This window comes from Lichenostomus cassidix, chromosome 5, assembly GCF_008360975.1.
Source record: "Lichenostomus cassidix isolate B80296 chromosome 5, HeHo_3.0, whole genome shotgun sequence".
Classification (NCBI taxonomy): Eukaryota; Metazoa; Chordata; class Aves; order Passeriformes; family Meliphagidae; genus Lichenostomus; species Lichenostomus cassidix.
In genome coordinates this window covers 30,112,913-30,133,331 of record NC_139486.1, presented here as the reverse complement: position 1 = coordinate 30,133,331, position 20,419 = coordinate 30,112,913, and the positions used below count along the sequence as shown (strand labels likewise).

Genomic DNA, 20,419 nt, shown 5'->3' with positions numbered 1-20,419 from the left:
CTTTGTTCCTTCACTGGAAGCCAAAGTGAATTGACTTTGCCATCCCTCTCCATGGTGTTCACTTCATCATACAGATTATGGCATCTGTTTTCAAATGAGCCACATGTTACAAAGAATATCAAGTCTATCTCCTTAATAGGAAATATATCTAAAAGAAATCCATTAAAATAGGCCTGGATTAAAACTAAATAAAGCTGAAGTGAAATAAAACGCAGAGAAGTTTACATATTTCCTCATCCTAAGCACAAATAGTTGTTATGCCTGCTGCCACAATTTCTGAATTCTACATCAACACTCTTCTCCTTTTTAAACCAGGGCGTCTAATAACTCATATTAAAACATGATAGTGGAGATCCCCCATTCTACCATATCTTGGTTTAAGTTGTGCTTCCTCAACACAAAATGTGGGTTTGCCCACAAATGTATTTGAACAAGAACCAGTCCTTTCAGCTCTCTGACTTTTCTGTGCATGCTGTAGAAGTAAATTCCATCTGTATTTGCTGCCCTCCCACTTCCAGTGGTCATTTTTTTCCTCTTCTTTCTGATTGCTGAATTGCATTTTTTTTTTTTTGCTGTCTGCAAAGGTAAAAGATTATTGGGATTTTTAAAATTCTTTTCTTTCCTCCCCCTTTTCTGAGGAAAACCTCAGAAAGGTTATGAGGAAAGTAATGAGGACATAAAGATTTGTCCATCTACCACGTGGTAAAATGTTTATCTTATGGATAAGAAAGTATTTTATATGCCAAAATATTTGCAATTTCAGCCCTAAGTTTTAGTCCAGTTCCTATCAGTACTTGCCAAAAGTCAATTACCAGCATTTGTTTTGTGGCTTCTAGAAAAATGGTGAAATGGTGCATCTTGGAATATACATCATATAGTCAGAATTAGTTGGTATTCTCTTTGATAGTCCCTTAGGAGAGATAGCTAACTGACTGGGTCCTGAAATTGAAAATGTCTATTTTTTTTATTTAGGAATTAAATATACAAAATAAAAAGCACAAAATGGGGACAATACTCTTTTCATAGATTTTTTTAAAATAACAAATCCACTTACAGGAGAAGAAGATAAAGATATTAAGAAAAAAAACCCTACATGACAATAATCAATTAAACACTCAAAAATACAGAAAAAAAGAGGAAAAAAAAATTATCCAATTCAAATGGTGAGGTAAAGTGCTCTTTTATGTTCCATTTCACGTCCTGCAGGAACAATAACATTCTTTCGAGAATCAAAACTGAAATCCAGACATTTTTAGCTCACAGGAAAATATGTGTTTTGATTGAGCATTTATATGAGATTAGAATTCTTAAATATCAGTCTAATTATCCACATAAAAAATAATCTTAGAAAGATTTCTGAAAAGTTACATGTGAATAACAGTTGCAGAACAAATTGTAAACCAGACTCTAGTAATTGTAGCTAGTGCAATCAGGCCCTCAGCCATCATCAGAATTTCAATCAGAGGAAGGTAAATCCTGTGCAGTGTAGAGGCATGGATATATTAGTATCTAGATATTTTTTGTGCCCTTCATTGTCAAATTGTCTCACAAACAATACAAAATGTATCATGTCAAAATGAGGAAAATGAGAGGTAAGATGGGGAAGAAATAATTATTAATATTATTAACCAACAGGAAAATGAGCATCAGGTAGACTAGGGGTTTGGTTATTAGTGAAACTGTAGGAATAGCATGGAATATGTCTCTGAGGCATAACAATAGCAGAGTTTTGTTCTTTGTGTTTGCTCATTACGGTGATATGTATTCATTACTGACCACTGTTTGCTATTGGTTGCAATCATTTCAGTGCTGGATGTTTCCCTGGCTTCAAGGAGGTGTGGGTGGAAAAGGAGTCAGTTCTAAACTCCACTCACTCCTACTCTTTCTTTACTTACTTGCTTCTGAAAGAGCGAGTCTTATACCTCTCCCTTCTTTTCATAATCAGTCATCATCTACTATTAATTGGTTTATACACATTAAGAAAGAGGATATGTGACAGACTCAGAAACCAAACATAATTCACTCAAAGTCCTACTTCACTCCATCGTCTGTCCTTCCATTGTATTGCCATTAAAGAAGAGTAAAACAAACATCCATCATTCCTTTTCAGGTTCACCACGGTGAGTCTGAGTTTCTGTCCCTAAGGATTTTGCATTATCTGTTTGCACTATCTACTCTGCAAGCAGTTATTTTAGTAGCTGGTGGAACCTCCAATGGTAGACTATCCCCTACTCTTGCTGAAGGATGACAACAGTGATTTATTAGGTCTTTCCTTTTTGTAACTACCATGATACTGTAATGAGCAAGTATTCACTTCACACTTCTCTTCCTGATAATCTACTGGTATAGATCTGTGGTTTCCTTTTAATGTCTGGTTCATTAGATGGTATAAATGTGTGTAGCATTTTTAGCTGTGGTTGAGGAAAGCAGGGAATGTTGAGGTTAAGGTTTATTATGACTGTCATGTTCAGGAATGGAGAGCTATATACTATTTCTGCTCTGAGTGTCTGCACATAACTCCAATTGACACTGGAGTTATGCATTTGCCTGAAAGCTGTTTATCACACTGTGAGTACTTGCTGTTTCTAGGGGTGATCAGAACAGAATACATCTGAGTACCAATTATTTTGAACCTCCTTGAAACTTTCTGTGCAGCTTGGTTAAAGAAATGATAGCACAGTATTTAGGAATGTAAAATCCAACAGGTGATAGTTCTGTCCCTAAAACCACAAACACAAAAACATTAAGAATATTCAACAGTATCATTTATTATGTAGAGGGCACTATACAGTTACCCTCCCCCGACACTTGCAATACAAGTGCTTCATGAGGGAATAAACCCCTGAAAGCTTGGTTGCAATTTACTTCTTTACTTCCTGCACACAGTAACAATAATAATTGAATTGAAAAGCATTTTAAAATTCATAAATATATAAGTAGCCATTATCTAGTGGAAAACATATGTCTGAGTATAGGACCTGTTCCACTACTCAGTTACTCCAATTTTAAACTAATGTAACTCGACGGTAATCAATGAGGGGGCTGTTGTGCAACTGAAGTAGCATAAGGCAAATAATATTTTTAGGACATGTAAGGGTCATTTTGCTTAAAAAGAAGGCTAGCATTTTCATTGTGTGTATATTTTGGGTACCTTAAACAAAATACCAAGAAAAAGAGGTGCTCAGAATAACTGGGTACTTTTTAAACCTTCTTCTCTTACTACTAACAAAAAGCTGAGAGTATTTAGCTACATATTTCTATCAGAGGAAAAAAAACATGCTGGGGTTTTTCCCTTATGTGGGGTAGAAATTTGTTTTTAAAGTAACCAAATGTAGCTGCTCAGTAATCTAATAAGAAAGTGATTTCAGCTGGAATTCGTTTTGATGGTTAAAACTTCATGGGTTGGTTAATGGAAAGTGATCTGGATGATCTTTATATGTTCATAAATGCAAACAGTTTAAGACCAGAAGGAGACCATTAGAGTCTTCAGTCTGAGCTATTTTCTCTTCAATTTAACCCAAATTATCTCTGCACTGAGCAGACTTGAGTTTGGCTGAAGGGTTTTTTTTTTTTTAAAGAAAGGCATCCCACCCCAATTTTTCTGAAAAGCATTGACTCCTGAAGTGTTAATCATTACACTGTCTATTAGTAAAACATGCCTGGAAAGCAGAATAAGTAATTCACAACACTAAGTTTATATAAAACCAAAAATCCTCCCCTGCTGCACCCCCCAACTCCTGTGCAAACCTAGCACCATAACCTAGGGGATGAACATAGGAGAACACAAGGCTCTGGTGTTATTTGCACCCTTCTGATAGCTAAGCTTTCTGTGGAGGGCCTGCTATAGAGTTTCAAAGACAATAAACAAACTTGCACCAGACAAATAAAGTTGCATTCCTTTACATTTTAGATGTGAGACATAAAACAGATACAGTGCTGTTCAATCCTTTATCAAGGTGACACAGCCCCAGAAAGCTTTGATGCTGTCTATTGCAAATCTCATGAGAATTTGAGTAGGAAACAAAATCTGATTAGTTTGTTTGACTCGCCTTTCTAACTACATACATTCAGAAGGGGTTTCTGTACAGTTCTCTTCCCCTCTCTATATTGTGTGGTTTGCTTTGTTTGCTTGAATTTAAAACTGCCATTACGTGAAAGTGTTGCAAGTATAAATAATTTAGAAGGTAACTCTGTGGGGATACTAATAATAAGTCCCTGCTTTTTCTAATAGCGACTCATTATGGTTCTGAGAACTAGTATTAAAGTTACACAATATCACCGTGTCACAGATACTGTGGATGTTGACAATAAAATAATTTTGACATCTTTTTAATTAAGTGTATTTTCCTTCTTTAAAATGCCCCTTTTGTTCGCAACTGATTTAAATTCTCTAAAAATACCCAAAGGCTTCTTGAGTACAGAGATTGATGGACAGACAGACACATCCATCTGGTTTTATCTGTCTTAAGTGTTTGGATGTAATACTTTTCCCCAATAAGAAGCCACAATGATACAATTATCTATCAATGCACAATTACTTCTAAGGGAAATCTAATCAGTTAATAGAAGTTAAGAAAGACAAATATACAAGGGTAATAAGTGGCCCAAACTCAAACAGTCCTACTCTGTTCACTCTCATTTAAAGGAAAGAAAAAGCTTTTAATTGGACTTCTCTTACTTTTACCCCATCATTTTATAAATTGCTTTGCCAACCTTTCACAGCAAAACAGTGTTTTTAAGTAGGCCAACATCGAGCTCAGGTTGTATGCACTTGGTGGTAAGGATAGTGTAGCTGCCCTTTCAGACTTAAGTCAACAGCTGAGCTTTTTTCTCTTATTTTTATATTTTTTGTATAATCTCCAGTAAATGAACAGGTGATGTCAGTCTGAATAACTGTTGCTTAGAGAAATCAAGCTCCTTATCATGCTAACCTCATCCTGGGGTCTTTGGGAAAGTCATAGGACAGGCAGACACTGTTTAAAGCAGTCATAAGTAACAGCCTACTTCGTGCTCTGCACACAACAAAGAGAGAGGATTAAACAAGTCATGGCATGTAGAGGCTATCCTCTCACAGAGATGCACACTGTTGCAGGACTTGGTTCTTTGGACTATATTATGGAGAAAGATATTGATTATAGATAATCATAAAGTGTTCAAAGCTACATTTTAGGTTTGTTTGGAGGATTTTTTAACAAACATTGCAGAGCTTTATCAGAACCATATTCACATCTTCCGTTCCAAACTGTAGCTGTGTTGTGATGATTCTCAGGGCAAATTATTTAGATGTTAAAGGATACATAGTCCATTCAAACAAAACAGAACTCAATAATTGGGTGGAAAGCATCAGTCACTTTAAAATACTATGGAAAGCTTCACACTAACGACTGTTAGAGTTAAAATTACTGATGAGATGGAACAAGCCACAGCTGCAGCTACTGCAGATTGCTTGGCTAACAAACTATTACAATAAACAGAGTATTGTCTAAATGAAGTTCATGTTTTAGTACAATTTCATCTGTACGTGTCTATACCCTGGTGAACAAAATTGACAGTGAACCCAGAGCAAGATTCTTAAATATGAGTTTTACTTCTCTATACTCCTCACACATTTATTCCCACTGTCCCAAACTCATATGGATTTCCTAGTGTTCCTAGTGTTCCTAGTGTTCTTTTTCTCACACCTACAGTATCCACCCCTTATCCACCCCTTATCCACCCCTCTTCCTCTTTCCACTTCAACAACACGTCTCTTTTGCTCTGCCTTCGTCTCTTCCCACCTTGACTATTGTAGTCCCTTTCTCCCAGGACTCTATGCCCCAGTTTGTCATCACCCCTTAATGTATCAAATGCTGGTGCTTTACACACACATCAAAAAAAGATCATCTCTTTCTTTAGGCACTTCAGTAACCTTCCTCCATCCTTTTCTGGATCAATTTCAAAACTGTCTTCTTTAAAATATGTTGAAACCTACTCAGAAGGGGATTTACTCAGGGTCTACTCAGGGGAAGATGTCTCTTACCCTCCCCCCCACTCTTCTCTCTTCTCACTTTTTCTAGTGCTGTCCTCCCCTCAGTTCAGCAATCTCAGTTGAAAAATACTTCCTCTCTACCATAGCTCCCATCTAAAGAGCCTTTCTGTATCTAAAGAGCCTTTCTGTGTCATTGGCTAGCCATATATTTTCTCCTTTGCCTGTACATACCTCTTAATTTCTCTCCATGGAAACTGGTTTGGGACAGAGTTCATGAGGAAGATTAATACTGTATGGCATGCTTAAGCAGTTATTATAGGTCTGTGCTATACTGGAAAAAAACAGAGTATGATCTTGGTAGCACTTGGAATAAATTTGGCAGAAGGATGAAATGGGGGATTTTGGTCTGGATGCAAAACATGCCCACAAAGATTTTCCCTTTCCAATTTTTTATCTGTTTTTGCTAAACCTGAAAATGAAGTGTAGGTACCCATCTTAGCTGCACATCTTTGCATCAGATTTATCCTAGCAATCAGTTACATAGAACTGTGACATTCGTAGAATTTCACATTATGATATTTTCATATTTGTTCTTTTATAGACCCTAGTTTCTTGAACTAAAGGAATACAGGTCCTCTAGATACATTTTTTTTTTTTTACTGGGAACACATGTTTTCAGGCATCAAAAATTAGGCAGCTAACTGGACCACTCATCTCAGCAAAACTGATTGGTGGTTAAGGGACATACATAAAATACAGTTGGATTTTTCAACTCGGGCTTCTGTCAAAACCCTTTTAGAGTGCTAAACTTTTCTTTTGCTATTGACCACTAAATTTGTTTTTATTTATTTCACTGACTCACAGAGCTAATGCACTTCCTGAATCATCTCTGAGAACTCAGGTGAGACACCACAGGCTATGCTGTTTTAGGCTAGGATTTACTAGGATTAAAGCAGAGGTGGCATTACTAGGGTCTGCTAAACTACATGTGATTTATAAAGATATACAGTGTATCTTTTATGATTACAATGATGAAAAAAATTGTGGATGGTAATATAGTCACACTGGAAAGACTGATTATAACAATTGTGGGAGAATCAAGAAAAGGAAATGGAAATTTAATTCTCCTTTACTAGTCAATGTGAATGGTGTCTGCATTTGTCGCTTTTATTATTCTGTTTTACAAGGATGCAGGTTTACAAGCTTGCAGGTAGACAGGCATGTTTGATTTCCAAAATAGTTAAACACTACAAGATTTTCACTATCAAATTAAAGATTTGATTATTCCTAGGAAATTAAATAATTGACAATTTTAATAATTCAAAGCGAAAACCAAAGAATAACTCCCTCTTCTAACTAATTGATTTATCTTCCTAAGTTTTCTTCAGTTTGGACAATGAATTAGAATAAAAGCATTGATTTTGTTCCATTTATAGTTAATTTCTTATCAAATTAAATTTTAAATTCTTATGCGCACAAGTGCAATGCTAAACTACTTTGTTTGAAGATGCTGCCTGTGAATTTGGTACACATTTTTAGCTTTTCACTGGCCTTTTTTTTTTTTTTTTTTTACATATTATTTCTATTAACATTAAATTTTGTGTTTCTTTCAAAGGTTGGTTAAAGATGCTTTAGAACTTGGCTTGAACTTCTTATGGAAACGTTATTATAAACTAATTAAGCCACAATAAAAGATCTGTGTAGCATATTTTATAAAATATTTCCTCATTAATATATTTGTATCTGCTAGATATGTATCACATTTGAGTTGCATATGAGTGTCAAGCACAAACCCTGCTATCTTTATTTTAAATTAAGCTTTACCTTTTGCCACCACTGAATTTTCTAGCATCACCAAGTTGCTAGCTAATCCCAAAAAGCTTAAGAACTTTTGGTCCACATGTACTTGTTTCCATTGGTGAGAATGCACAAAACTGCTTAGAATGGGATATAATTGAGAAATCTGGAACTGTAACCTGAGCAGTACTGTAAAGTGAGATATTGCCCTTTCCATGGTTATTTTATTATAGAAAGAACCTCCAGGACAGGGGAGTTGCAACACAAATACATATACAATGACAAATATACACTAACACATTCCACAGTGACACAACTTTCAACACAAAATCAGCCTTGCCTCATTGTATTTCCCCAAGGGCCAAAGTCAGACAAAGTTCTTGCTGCACATCAGCCATAACAAGCTTTACACAAAAGAGTCAAATGGGGTAGAGGGAGTGCTATCCTCAATGGCTCATTGGCTAGAAAATTCGCTTGTTAAATAGAATATATGTTTGCAGGTCTTCTCTTCATCTTGATTTAAATCAATGTCTTAACTGTTCCAATTGAGTTGAGTTTCCCAATCAATGGGCTATTGAACATAATGCTCCATCTTTACTCTTCTTCACTATCATACCTTTCTTGTTCTCCTGATTTCCAGTTCTTTTATGTGTGTAACAACTAGTCAGTAGAACAAAATTAATTAAGAACATGGGCTTGACTGTACAGCCTCTTGGTTAAGGCTCCAACTTCATATGTGTGAAAGTTAAGTGTTGGTTAATTATGACAGTACAATTGCTTAATTCAGGTGGAACATCTTCAGAACATGAACTGAAAGGGCTTTGTTCACTGTACTGAATAAGTGGGTGATTCAGATACTCTTTTAGAATGTGACGGACACATGCTCAAGTCTGTTCCAAATCAAGCAGGATAGGGAAGTAAAACTTGATCTCCTTCTTTCCAGATAAACAGTCAAATAATTATGATGTCAGCTAAAATGGAGAGATATTTATCTGTGTTATTATAAGGAAGAACGGGCCTGTCCTAAGATGTCTGTTTCTCTAAAAGGATCCATAGGAATCCTGATTGGACATAACTGTCTAACTCAGAGATAGAGCATGGTTACTGCAGAAAGTAACTGACTGTTAGGAAACAAATAAACAGCAGCAAAAATTATGATGGGATGGGTGCTTAAAAACTAAAAAACTACATACCTAAAAACTTTAGGAATTTTCAGTGTTAAGCAAGGGCTTCTTTTTTTTTTTAACCAAAAAAATGTAGTTAGGTATCTAAGTCCACCTTCTGGTGATTCCTGGAACATCTAACCATAGACAGAAATTTCCTTGAGAGCAGATCACCTACAATTTAGGCACTAGTGTCAACATCCATTTGCTAATATCACCTTCTAACTCAGAAATTCACTGAACATTTGGGATTAGCTTTACAGGGCTTATGATGATTTTGATAACAGAACCTGGTAATTTTGAAAATTTGCATTATATATCTGTGTGTTTTACTAGATCAGCATGAAGTGATCAACACTGTCGGATATAGCCCTGCTATTACCAGTTATGTGGGCTCAAATGCAGGTTTATACACATACTCTTAGATGTCTTTACCCCTACACAGTGTAGGAACAATTAGTGAAATTCTGAAAATTAAGCCTCAACATCCTATCAGTCAGAACAGTCAGAGTTAAAATTGAAATCCATCAGCAAACAGTTATTAAAATTATGTAAGATCACACACAGTTTCCAAACAGCTCTCATAGAGGAAGCAAGGTAAATATTAGATAGGTTATAAAGATTGGGCTTGATTTCATGACAAATATCTTAATTGTATGCAAAATATGGGATAGTGGAACACATTACAGAACTAGACAGTTTTGATTAAAGAAATACATGCACAGTTTCAGGTTTCCTTCTGTGGTAAGATTTAACTTTCACATGAGCTATTTAAGTGGCAATGACTGCATTAAAAAAAAAACCAAACTTCTCCAGCTACCTATCCTTTACAGAAGAAAGAAAAATACAGTAATAGACCTCCCTTTAGCTGGGAAAGCTAGCAACTGAAATGTGGTGCACTTGAGCACAGGGTTCTCCAATGCTCTGCTCTGCCCATAAGCCAGCTGAATACTGAAATCAGGAGAACCCAGCCTTTCAAATGCTTTAGAAAGAACAACCTTCATAGTTTTGGGATTTCAAACCTCCGCCTTCCTTGCTTGTTCAGAAGAGAGAAGCTTGTTCAAAATGACAGAGAGACAAGACATATAACATTCACATATATGTCCTCAATCATAGCATCTCTGGCCCTCTAGGACCCTTGCAGAGCACCAGCAAGCTTTATCCCTGACCTGCCATCTGTACTTTGCAATTATCTCTGGGGGCCAGCAAGGTAGGCCAGAGAGCAAGACTGAACCCTGGAGAGATGAAGCACTGATCAGAAAGTATGAGAGCCTGGGATACAGAGTAATGGGCTAAAGAAATGGCTTCACTGAGGTTTTTAATTTTTCCATTCCAAACCAGTTTGGCTTACAACTAAGACACAAGGATCCATGAAACACTTTCATATGTAACAAACTCTCAAAAATGTTTTTAGAACATTTCCCCCTGACTCATGTGGAATACAGAGAACACAAGATGGGATGAGAGAGAGCAAAGGTTTCACCAGTATGATACTAGGAAGATCTGTATATTTACCTCTTCATTTTAGCATACTGAATAGAGTTGTCCCACACTTGTTCTGCTACTAGATCATCACTGTGAAGCACATATACCATAACACGGCAGGCTGCAGTCTCATGGTGTCTGTGGTGTTGACACATCTTTAACTACTAAGCCATTAGACCCTCTGGTTTGATAAAGTCTTGCCACCAATGTTGTAAAAATTCAAGGGAAAACATTAACACCTGCATTTACAGAAAGAGAGATTTACATAAGCAGAATCTCCAGTACCCAGACAGTGCAAAGAGCAAAACACAAGGGATATCAGCATGTAGATATGACTTACTCAGAGGTTATTAGGTGCATCCGGATAAGAGCTGTAACTTGGGAAAGGGGGAGATGTATTTATACATAGTGTATTATTTATGCCCATTACTTCTAATTGCCTAACTAGTTCTCTTTCCTCTCACGTATACTTTAGTACCCACCAACCAAAGAAAGATGTCTACAACTAAATATCTGCCAATTATTATGGACTTTTGCTTAATATTCTATTGTTCCACTGACAGCACAGTTTTTAATATATCATTTTATACTATCCTGTACATCATCATTTTCCTGCCTCCCTTAGGGCTCTGGCTGTAATAGTTCTTATTTATTTCCACAAGCTAACATATATGCAAAAGATCTTGTAGTCATGATGTTGCCCGTCACCTCTTCCCATCTTTATTTTTGTAATCCTTTTTTTTCTGTTTTTAAAGTTGCAGTATAAAGAAATGTGAACACAGCATGTGTGTAGACACAAACCAGGGTCAAACACACAGCTTCTCTCCTCCTCAGCAGCATTACACTGCAGCCTTTTCTTGTGCCCTGTAGGTTTGGGTTTTTAGCTAATAAACTTGAAAACAGACCATAAGGGAAATAAAGGAAAACTGTCTTGCTATACCAATGGGTGAGGCAGGACTTAAACAGCCTGTGTAGTAACTGATCACCTCATGGAATCTGCTCAGCACCTTCTAAGAGAACGAATGGAGCATTGACTCGGGGCTGGCAGTGCAGCAGTCTGGTTGGTTGCATCAAATGCTATTTCTTATGGAGTTCTTGTTTTGCCAAATGCTTTTTTTGAGGAGAATCTGCAGCAGTATAAGCTGGAGGTGCTTGTAACTGCATCGCTGTGTCTGAAACAGAACAGACACCTTTAGGATCATCGTTTTCAAACTTTCAGCAGCGCGTTTCTTTAAATATATTTTGGCTGTGGTTTTTTTTAAGTGGGCTCTTTGGATCCAATTTCCTGATGTTCCCTGGTTGACAGGTAGAAAAATACACTTGTTTTTTTTTCTTCAGATTTTAATAACAATGAAAAAGTGTACAAGCTTCGTGGTCAAGACAGGACAGTGGGTACAAAAAATAGTTATCTTAAGGCAAAATTTACTGTCAGGGAAAATGGAACATTCCTTCTGAACTCACGAACTGGTAGTGCATGTGCAGGTTGGTTGTAGATGGTTGCTACAATAAGGCTTCTTTCATACAGGTGTGTTTATGCCCCAGGCTTGCTGGCCACAGTCCATTCCATTTACAGAAGCTGAATTAAACAATAACTACCGCATTGCAAAAAGAAGAAGGAAAAAAAAAAAAGGTGAGCGTCAAAGGAGATGCCTGAGAGCTTTGTTAGGGCCAAGAAAAACCCTGTTGCAGTTGTCAGAGCTTGTTGATGTTGCAGAGAATGGCACTTTTTTTTTTTCTGCTGGATTTTGTGGTTCTGCCTTAGGAAAGAAAGTAAAATAGAACGGAAGAACAAAGTCCTACTCTATAAATCAGCAGCTGCTCCTTGCCAGATCAAAGGAGTGACATTTTTGCTCCTGGACTACTTGTCCACTTTAGGTGCTTGACAGACAGCTAACAGCTGGCCTGTTACATAGTATAGGAGAGTTGGGCTACATCTTCTTCAGAGTAGATGACAAGCTAATCAGAGATATCCATAGCACAGGACATGTGAGTGCACCTTGATCTCTTCAAACATACCCACTACATAATTGCAAAACACCTTTATGCATTTTTGGCAAGTTGCTACTTAGGTAGTTTCCATTGAAAAGTAAGGAGAATTAGTGCCTTAATCTTATTTGATCAGGGAAGTTAAACAGATGTTAAATTTGTTGACAACTCTCATTTTTTGTAAATTTGGAATTGATTTTTAAAAAATTAATATGGTAAATATTGTTAAGTTAAAAATAGGCATAAAATACTTGAATGTGATATTATTCAAAAACTACACTTTGATTAGGTTTTGGGGGTTTTTTTAAGTTACCTAAAATGTGGACCCTCAACTCCTGATTGTGTTTTCAAGACTGTTGGACCCTAATTAGTTTTGAAAATCTTTTCCTAGGAGTTTAAGATGACAAATTAACACATCTTTAAATGTATGAGTTACTTAAGATTTTACAGGAGATTTGTTGTCTACCTTTAACATGAATATCTAAGTGCTAGCAAATCAAAGTGCATGCCAAATTAGCTAAAATTGTATTTAGCATCTCCTCAAGACGTACGTATACAAACTTGGAATTTTAATGTCAGTAGTAAAAATTTCAAAGTGATTCAGTTTCTAGTTGATTCCCATCTGCAATAAATCAAGTACAGGATGAGGTTAAATACTACGGCTTGTGTCTATTGACTTTGCATTTTATCTGTAAGATATGAATAGCTAAGGAAGTATGTCTGTTTGTCTCCTCCCTTCCTCTCAAGTATCTTTAAAAGATCATTTTTACGGTGCGTGGTAGAAAACCGTGTATGAACACCCTGATGGCACTGCCAAAAGAGGAACAGCCACCTCCGGCGTGTGTTCTGTGGCTTCAGGTGGCATGCACCAAAAGGCGCTTGTCTCCCACCAGCAACCACGGGGGAATTCGGGATGATACTGTGGCGCTCAGGTTTGCCGGGAGCTGGTGAGGGAAGCTGTGCCCAGCCGCGGCAGGGCCGTGTGCGAGGCCGAGCAGAGGCGGGCCGGCCCCAGCAGCACCCCGGCCCGGCAGCGGTGCTCTGGCCCCACCTCATGGCGCCCTGCTGCACAGCGGGAGGCTCCCCTGGGGCCCCCCGGGCCGGACCTCGCGGCCAGCCCAGTTCTGCGGCCGGGAGCCACAGCTCTTCCTTCCGTGGCCGGCGCTGCTGCCGCCGAGGCCGTGGAAGGACTGGATGCGGCCTTGGCGCGGGGCCCCGGGGCCGCGGGCGGCTGCGGGCGGCAGGGCAGCTGCGGGGTTCGTGGGGAGCACCGGGGAGCTGCGGCTGCTGCTGGGGCCCGGCCTGGCCTGGCCGGCCGGAGAAGGCCCTGCGCACAAGCCCTGCCCCGGGGCGAAGGGAGAGCCGCTCCCCTGGCCTGTGCTCCCGTGACAGCCACCCAGTCCGTCCTCGGCTCGGCCAAAGCGTTCCTCCGGCTCCCTAGGAGTAATCTGGTAACCGAGAGTTACACGTTTAACGAGGCGGATTTTCCTCTGAGGTGAATAGATGCCCGTCTTGCCAATTCTCATGATTTTATCGCAAGGCTCAAGTTATTTCATGTTAACTTGAGGTCCTGGCTCCAGGAGACAATGGTTATGTGAGAATCTTTTCAAGTAAGTTTCTAGATTTTGTGGCTGAGAAGAGCATTTTAAAAACGTGGTGCAATGACTGAAAAACTCTCAAAGTAAACACTGGGAAGAGCAGTGTTTAAATTCCTGATTTTTTTTAGGACAGTCTCACAGTTATAGGATGAGCAGAATCATGATTTCCAACAATTGGCAGCTCCAAATGGCACCACGTATTTTTAGGTGGTCCAACATAAACACAGAAGATGCGGCAGAAGTCTTCGGGATGGTTAGCACCTACCTCAGGCTGCCTCAAGCACCCAGCTAAGCTGATCTCTGTTATCTTCTGGAGCCTTCTCTTCACCAAACGTGGACTTAGGTCCTTTGAATCACACCTTTGACAGATGTGAGATACCTGAATTAGCTTTAGAAAGTCGGTTTAAACATCCCTTAAGCCCCCTTCTCCAACAAGGCTGTGCAATACTACGTGAAACTTTGCCAGGGAATAAGCCTGCCTGTCCCTCCTGCTTCCTCTCAACAGCAATCGCATAACTGACTCCATTTCTCAATATTCATGACTTAGGGAAGTCTTATTTAGATGGCTCATTTCCAGGTGACTAACTCAGCTTTTTTTAATTTCCTATAAGGAATGCTGCAAATATGAGTTGGTAACCAGGTGTGGCATAGATTCGGTGAAGCATAAACAAGGGCTTTTTCAACTACTTTTGTACATGCACATACTGAAGGACGCCTAAACCTAATTCTGTCAGTTTAGAATACATAGTGGAGGGAGAAGTTAAATAAACTAAGATAAATAGATTTTACTTGCTCGGATAAAAGTTTAGGTGATAGACAAAGACTGCTGTAAAGGCAGGGGGGTGGATATTGATGAAAGTGTTTCTGGAAATTAGTCTTTTTAATGCATTCTTTCAGACTACTCTGAGCAGCTCATGACTTTTAAAATTATTTTTTCTGCCTGGGAAAGAAGCAATTTTCTAGGTTACTTGGGAAAACATTTTTTGTGACTCTTTCATTGGTTATTTTCCCTTCAAAATTAGGGCATTTTTGGGCAACAAGGGATCAGTGTAGCATATGCACTTGAGCTAAACACTGACATTTTCATAGTCCAAATACTGAAATATCATTTAGGCAAAGATTTATTTCCCAATCCAAGGTGAAAACATTTGGATTATTTTTTAGAATGCATTCTTAGACTCTTACTCAGCAAAAACATTGAAGCAGGTGCTTAGACCCCATTTATTCTTCAAGCTCAGCTCCCATGTATGTAGGTTTAATAAGAGTTGAGCTTCTCATCTACATTTGGCAGGTTTTTGAAAAATCTTGTGAGACTGTTCCCCCAGGCACCTAAAAATTTTCTAAATTATTTTTTCATTCAGATGACAGAAAGCAAACAATTCTAACCCCAAATTAGTGTTGCGATTGTCATTACTTGTATTTTTATTGTTTCTATAACTAAATCTGTGACAATGTTCATTCAGTACTTCTGTCCTTTTTAAGCCTAAGAGCAGAAGTGTCTTGGGCTAAAATTTAGTGAAAACTTTCCTTGTCATTAATCCCTTTAGAGAACTGATTGTGAATTCCTCTCACAAATTTGTTTATTTCTCTGGTTTTCACATAAAGAATTGAGAACCGATTTATGCAGTGGCTGGTTTGTTAAATAAATTCAATATTTTAGCACCTCATTTTCTGGGATGGATATTTTAAGTGGAAATCCAGATTGAAGACTGACACTGAAGTTTTGAGTTGTACGTGGTGGCTCCATGTTGTTCCTCAGTTTCTCATGGGGAGCAGTCTATGCTGCTGGGGCGGGACTGGTTCAGTTTGGCACCAGTTCATCTCACAGAAGATATTAGACATACAGACAAGTGACGGGACTTAAATATCACTCTCTGCTTGAGTTCAGATTAGATCCCAAGTTGGGAATGAATTATAGTTTCTTAAGCATTCATGCACTTCATCCTCCTGAAAGAAGACCTGTTGTGACCCTACATACTTAGAGTGAATTTTCCATGATAGCCATAAAGTAAAACTGGAGATGTTTCTAATTCTGATTGCCAGTCAGTACAGTCACTAACAGTTCATTTCAAGAACTAATCTTAGGCAGATTCAGTTATGCTATGGTTACAGTGTTTCAAAATATATGTACAGTATGTATAAAAAAGACAATGGAAAACACCACAAAATTATTTTTGAGTGTGCCAGATTTGAACAAGCAGATTAAGAGATCACTATTTGCTATTTATTCTCTTTGCACTTTGCCGAAATATGTCTCTGTGATTTTATCTGAATGTTATTTATTATAAAAATAAATTTTATTATGCAAATTTGAGTTTAACATTATTTGATGTCACTTGAGATAAAATACGATAAATATATAAAGAAGATTAATTACAGGGCTTCCTATAAAGTACAGAATGCATATTTATTTTGGACAAAGAAAACCAAGTCTCTATTTGAAGAGATGTGATTAAATGCATATATTTAGATTATATTGTCATGCTAATTATCAGTGGTAGGAACCAATTAGGACTAGTGCTACCAGATCACCAGACTACATTGCATATTTACTAGGGCACCTTTACTGCTCTACTGGTTTTTTTGCTGTAAGCAGATAAAAGTGAAATTACTTCCTTTAAAAGTCCATATTGTTGTACATTTTGAGCCAGATCTTGTTCATTTGTGCTTTCATAAACTGTCCCGCATAAGTTACCAGAACTACTTTGGTGAGAGACACAGACTCTGGCTATAGGAAATAGATGTGGCTGCTTTAGCTAGCAATTAAAGAAAAAATACAAGATGCAAAAAGCCTTTTGATTCAAGTGGTTATTGTTTGAATAAGCAAGGTTGGTAATCTGTCATTTGCAAAATGCTGGAAGTGAGTTTTTTATTGAGCCTGCTATGTCAATGACATGTATTTCCCAACATTGCACACCTCATTTATCATTCTGGAATGAGGACCAAGTACCATATGAATGTAGAGTTTGTGAAGGTATTGCCTCACAGCCCTGGAGGCTGATGACCCCTCTTTATCTACACAGCAGGTAAGGCACAAACAGTGGCAATATGAGCTCTCTTTGCAGTCCCCTGCCAGTGTGCCTGACTGCTAAGCTGGGGGAACAAAGGAAAGATAGCATATGGATAGCAGATTGTAGGAGTGCTGAAAGAGGACTGAGGAAATCTATGTTGGGTGTGTGGCTCTGCCAAAGATCTCTTGTATGACTTTGGCCTTGTCACTTAATCTCCTTCTGTCTCTGTTCCCCTCTGCAAACAGGGAGAAGGCGTCTCTCCTCTCCCCCAGGCTTTGCCTGGAAATCTGTTCAGACTCTGAGTTCTCTTGGACAGTGTGCATGTGAAGCATGGGGTGGAGTAAGACTGAGCTTCGTTGGGTCCTCTAACTGCTGCTATCATCCAAATGATAGGAATTACTATTAACAGCAGAGAAACAAAGAAATCCATGTCTTTTTGATAGATTTTACTCATCTTTTCAGGCTATTCAATCTTTGGCCTCCGGGTGAAGGGTATGAACAAGATAAGCAATTAGTGTCAGGAGCAGAGCTGTGAATTCTTCTTTTATAGGGTTCCAAATAATGCTGAAAACAGTGGCATTGGTGTTCTCTTTTTTCACCTGTCTCTTAATGCCTTTTGAAGACATTTGTGCCAAAATAACATCAGAGTGTTTCTGCAACACTAAAATGAAGTGCTGTGCAAAAGGTGGTATGTTGCTTTGCTTTGGCCCTGGATATGGCTCTCCGAGGGATTCAAAAGGAGCCCTCAAAAAATGTAAAGGCTAGGGCAGGGACTCTGTTTTCTATGTCTCTGTTATGCACTGTGCATATTTATGGGGCAGTATAAGAAATAAATAATAACGCACAAACACTGCATTCTGTGCCCTTGTCTACCAATTGTGCTGATGCATTACATGATGTAGCTATTGCTAATGAAACTAGGATTTGATTTTTAGCTTCACCTGAAATGTATGTCTGTTTTGCACCTGCAATCTTGCAAATATAAATAATTTCATGTGTCATTTTTCAGACATACCCACTGGTGGGTATAACTGATGCCATTTGCGTACAAGATTTTTCAGAGGAGCCATAGAAATGGAATTTGAAATTTACCTGGATGCCTAAAGCCTGTGCTCCTATATCTCTCCAAGTATACATCAGTGTATCTCCTCTCTAGATGAAGTGTCTAGAGGACATTGCTTGCACCTGCTGTTATGCAGATGCGCAAAAGAAAAATGGAGAAATAATGAAATCAGAAATCAAACCCAAGCGCTATTTTCACAAGTTGTAACTGGACAAATGGTATCACTTTTATTGTTTGTTTTTTTTTTCCAATAGGAAAACAAATATGAAGGACTCACTATTAGGGCCTAAACTCCCATTTCCAAAACAACTAGTGAATTGCCTTTAGGTACAGTTTGCAATGAAAGAACGGGCTTTATTCACATCAGCAGGATAAAATAAGGCCAGGCTCTTCTGGGAGTAAATGGCTGGGCAAGACTGGGTTTTCGACACCCATCCCAAAGATTTAGTCTGTGTAGGCTGTCAAATATGTAAGGCTGGACCACAGTATCCCAATCTCAGTGCTCAGAGGTAAAGCAGATGTCACCTGAAACCCTTAAGGACGTAGAATTTTCTTAATGCTCTGCCTTGTTGTGCGAGCCCATTGAAAGAACACTTCAGAGGGCACCCATTTCTTACTAATGTAAACTTTCTGAGGAGTATCCAAAGATATGACCTCTGGGTGAACCTTTAACCTTCCCCTTAATTATTTGTTTGAAGACAGTGTGGAGTTCTCCTGCTGAGAGCCAAGGCCCATAATGCTTCGCAGCCCTGTGAGCAGGGGTATGTGTGCAGGGAAGTGGAGAGGGACATAAATAAGGGGACCACCAGATGTAAATAATAAAAGTGGTTAGGGTTTAAATAAAAAAAACGAAAGAGCAATTTGGTTTTCCTGAAGAGTGGCCTGATTGAAGAAAAGGGGTTAGTAAGATGGAAAGTGTGTGCGTGTGTGGGGGGGGTGTTCCTGTGATTTTTTACAGGCCTAAATAAGTGTTCATTCCATTCTTTAAAACCTTGCCATCTGTATACACCATTAGAAGCTCATAGGAGAAGAGAAAACAGTCTTATCAGGCTTTCCTGTTAATCTCTATTGGCCTTAACTTTAGCTGATAAAAGGCGTGCTGGATGGAGGAGGTTCAGGTCAGGCTCCATTTGGTCAGTGCAGCAACCTTACTGGAAAGCAGCTCAGCAAATAAGTCCTATCAGGGACCTTTGTCTCTGAGGACGGAAACACACTTCAAAATCACAGCCCTGGGGTAGGAGATGCCTTCACTGTGCCACAATCAGAAGGGAGTAAACAAGTATACTGGCTGTGTATGAGTTTTTATTTTAATACCTGAAGTCATGACTAATTTTGAGGCAGGATGACATTTCTGACAACTGAATGATACATTTCCTAAAGAACAAAGAATGTCTTTTGGATGTAAACAGAGAGATGCAAAAGAGCCCTTTAGTGTTACTTGTAGCATTTATGCATCTCTGTAATGAAATTTCCACAACTGTGATTACAGAAGATGCAATCGAAGGTGTGCCACCGTCCTTTTTTATCTGCGAAGGAATTTAACCAGAGGGTGGGAGGGAGTGAGGGAAGCACGACAAAAGGCCTTGCGGAGTTGATGCTATATAAAGGCTAGCAATTTACTAAATGAGCAGATGAACTTAGTTTTCAGTTAACTGACTGAAAGACTTCGCTAGGCGTTGGATCGGGCCCAATGGCAATTATTGGAGGCTGTTTTGGATGATGGGCATGTTAGTATTTCTGAAGAGGATTAAACGCTAGTATTCGACTTCATTAGCACTCCTTAAGGGTCACCAGCCGAAAGCCTGAGCTGTGAAATAGCACACAAAACCTGCGCGAAGGCTCCAAAGTGTTCTCAAACACAAAGAGAAGGGACAAAAACAAGTGTGGCTCCCGAGTGATAGAAAATTGCTCTGTTTTCCCAGATATTCTGTGAATAGGCAAGTTTTTAAATTATTTTAGGGAAATTAATTTAGCTTAGCTTGTGCTGAAGTGGATTGCTGCACATTAAGCTAATAAGAAATATGCAAGCACTTATTTTTGGATTACCAGCAAAATTAAATCCAGGCTCTGCAACCAACTAACTGCCTTTACCAGTGCTCAAAAGCCTCTGCAACCGCCCCAGTTTGAGATAAAAAAAAAAAAAGGTTATTTTGGGCCTAATATTAACCACATGTACCTGTGACTGGGGGTTTCTAACGAGTTGAAAGGTGCCTGCGTTGAGGGCAGGCGGGCGGTTGCCTTGCACCGGGTGTCCCCACTCGGACACAGAGGTGGCCCCCAGCTGGCACTGACCTCCAAACGACCCTCGCCTTTACAAGCTCCAACTGCAGGAGTTGTAGAAGAGCAGA

General features: G+C 38.7%; 1 protein-coding gene across 11 annotated transcripts in view; it reads left to right on the top strand.

The window, feature by feature from the left end:
• MEIS2 (Meis homeobox 2) overlaps window positions 1–20,419 on the top strand; it is a 173,933-nt gene that overhangs the window by 146,403 nt on the left and 7,111 nt on the right. The window contains exon 10 of one of the 11 annotated variants that reach the window (XM_085062020.1): window positions 11,939–12,032. The exons of the other annotated variants lie outside the window; for them this stretch is intronic. Coding sequence (XP_084918146.1) covers window positions 11,939–11,993 — 55 coding nt within the window. The 3' untranslated portion in view covers window positions 11,994–12,032. Of the gene's footprint in view, window positions 1–11,938; window positions 12,033–20,419 lie in introns of those variants that run through there. 11 annotated transcript variants of the gene reach the window in all.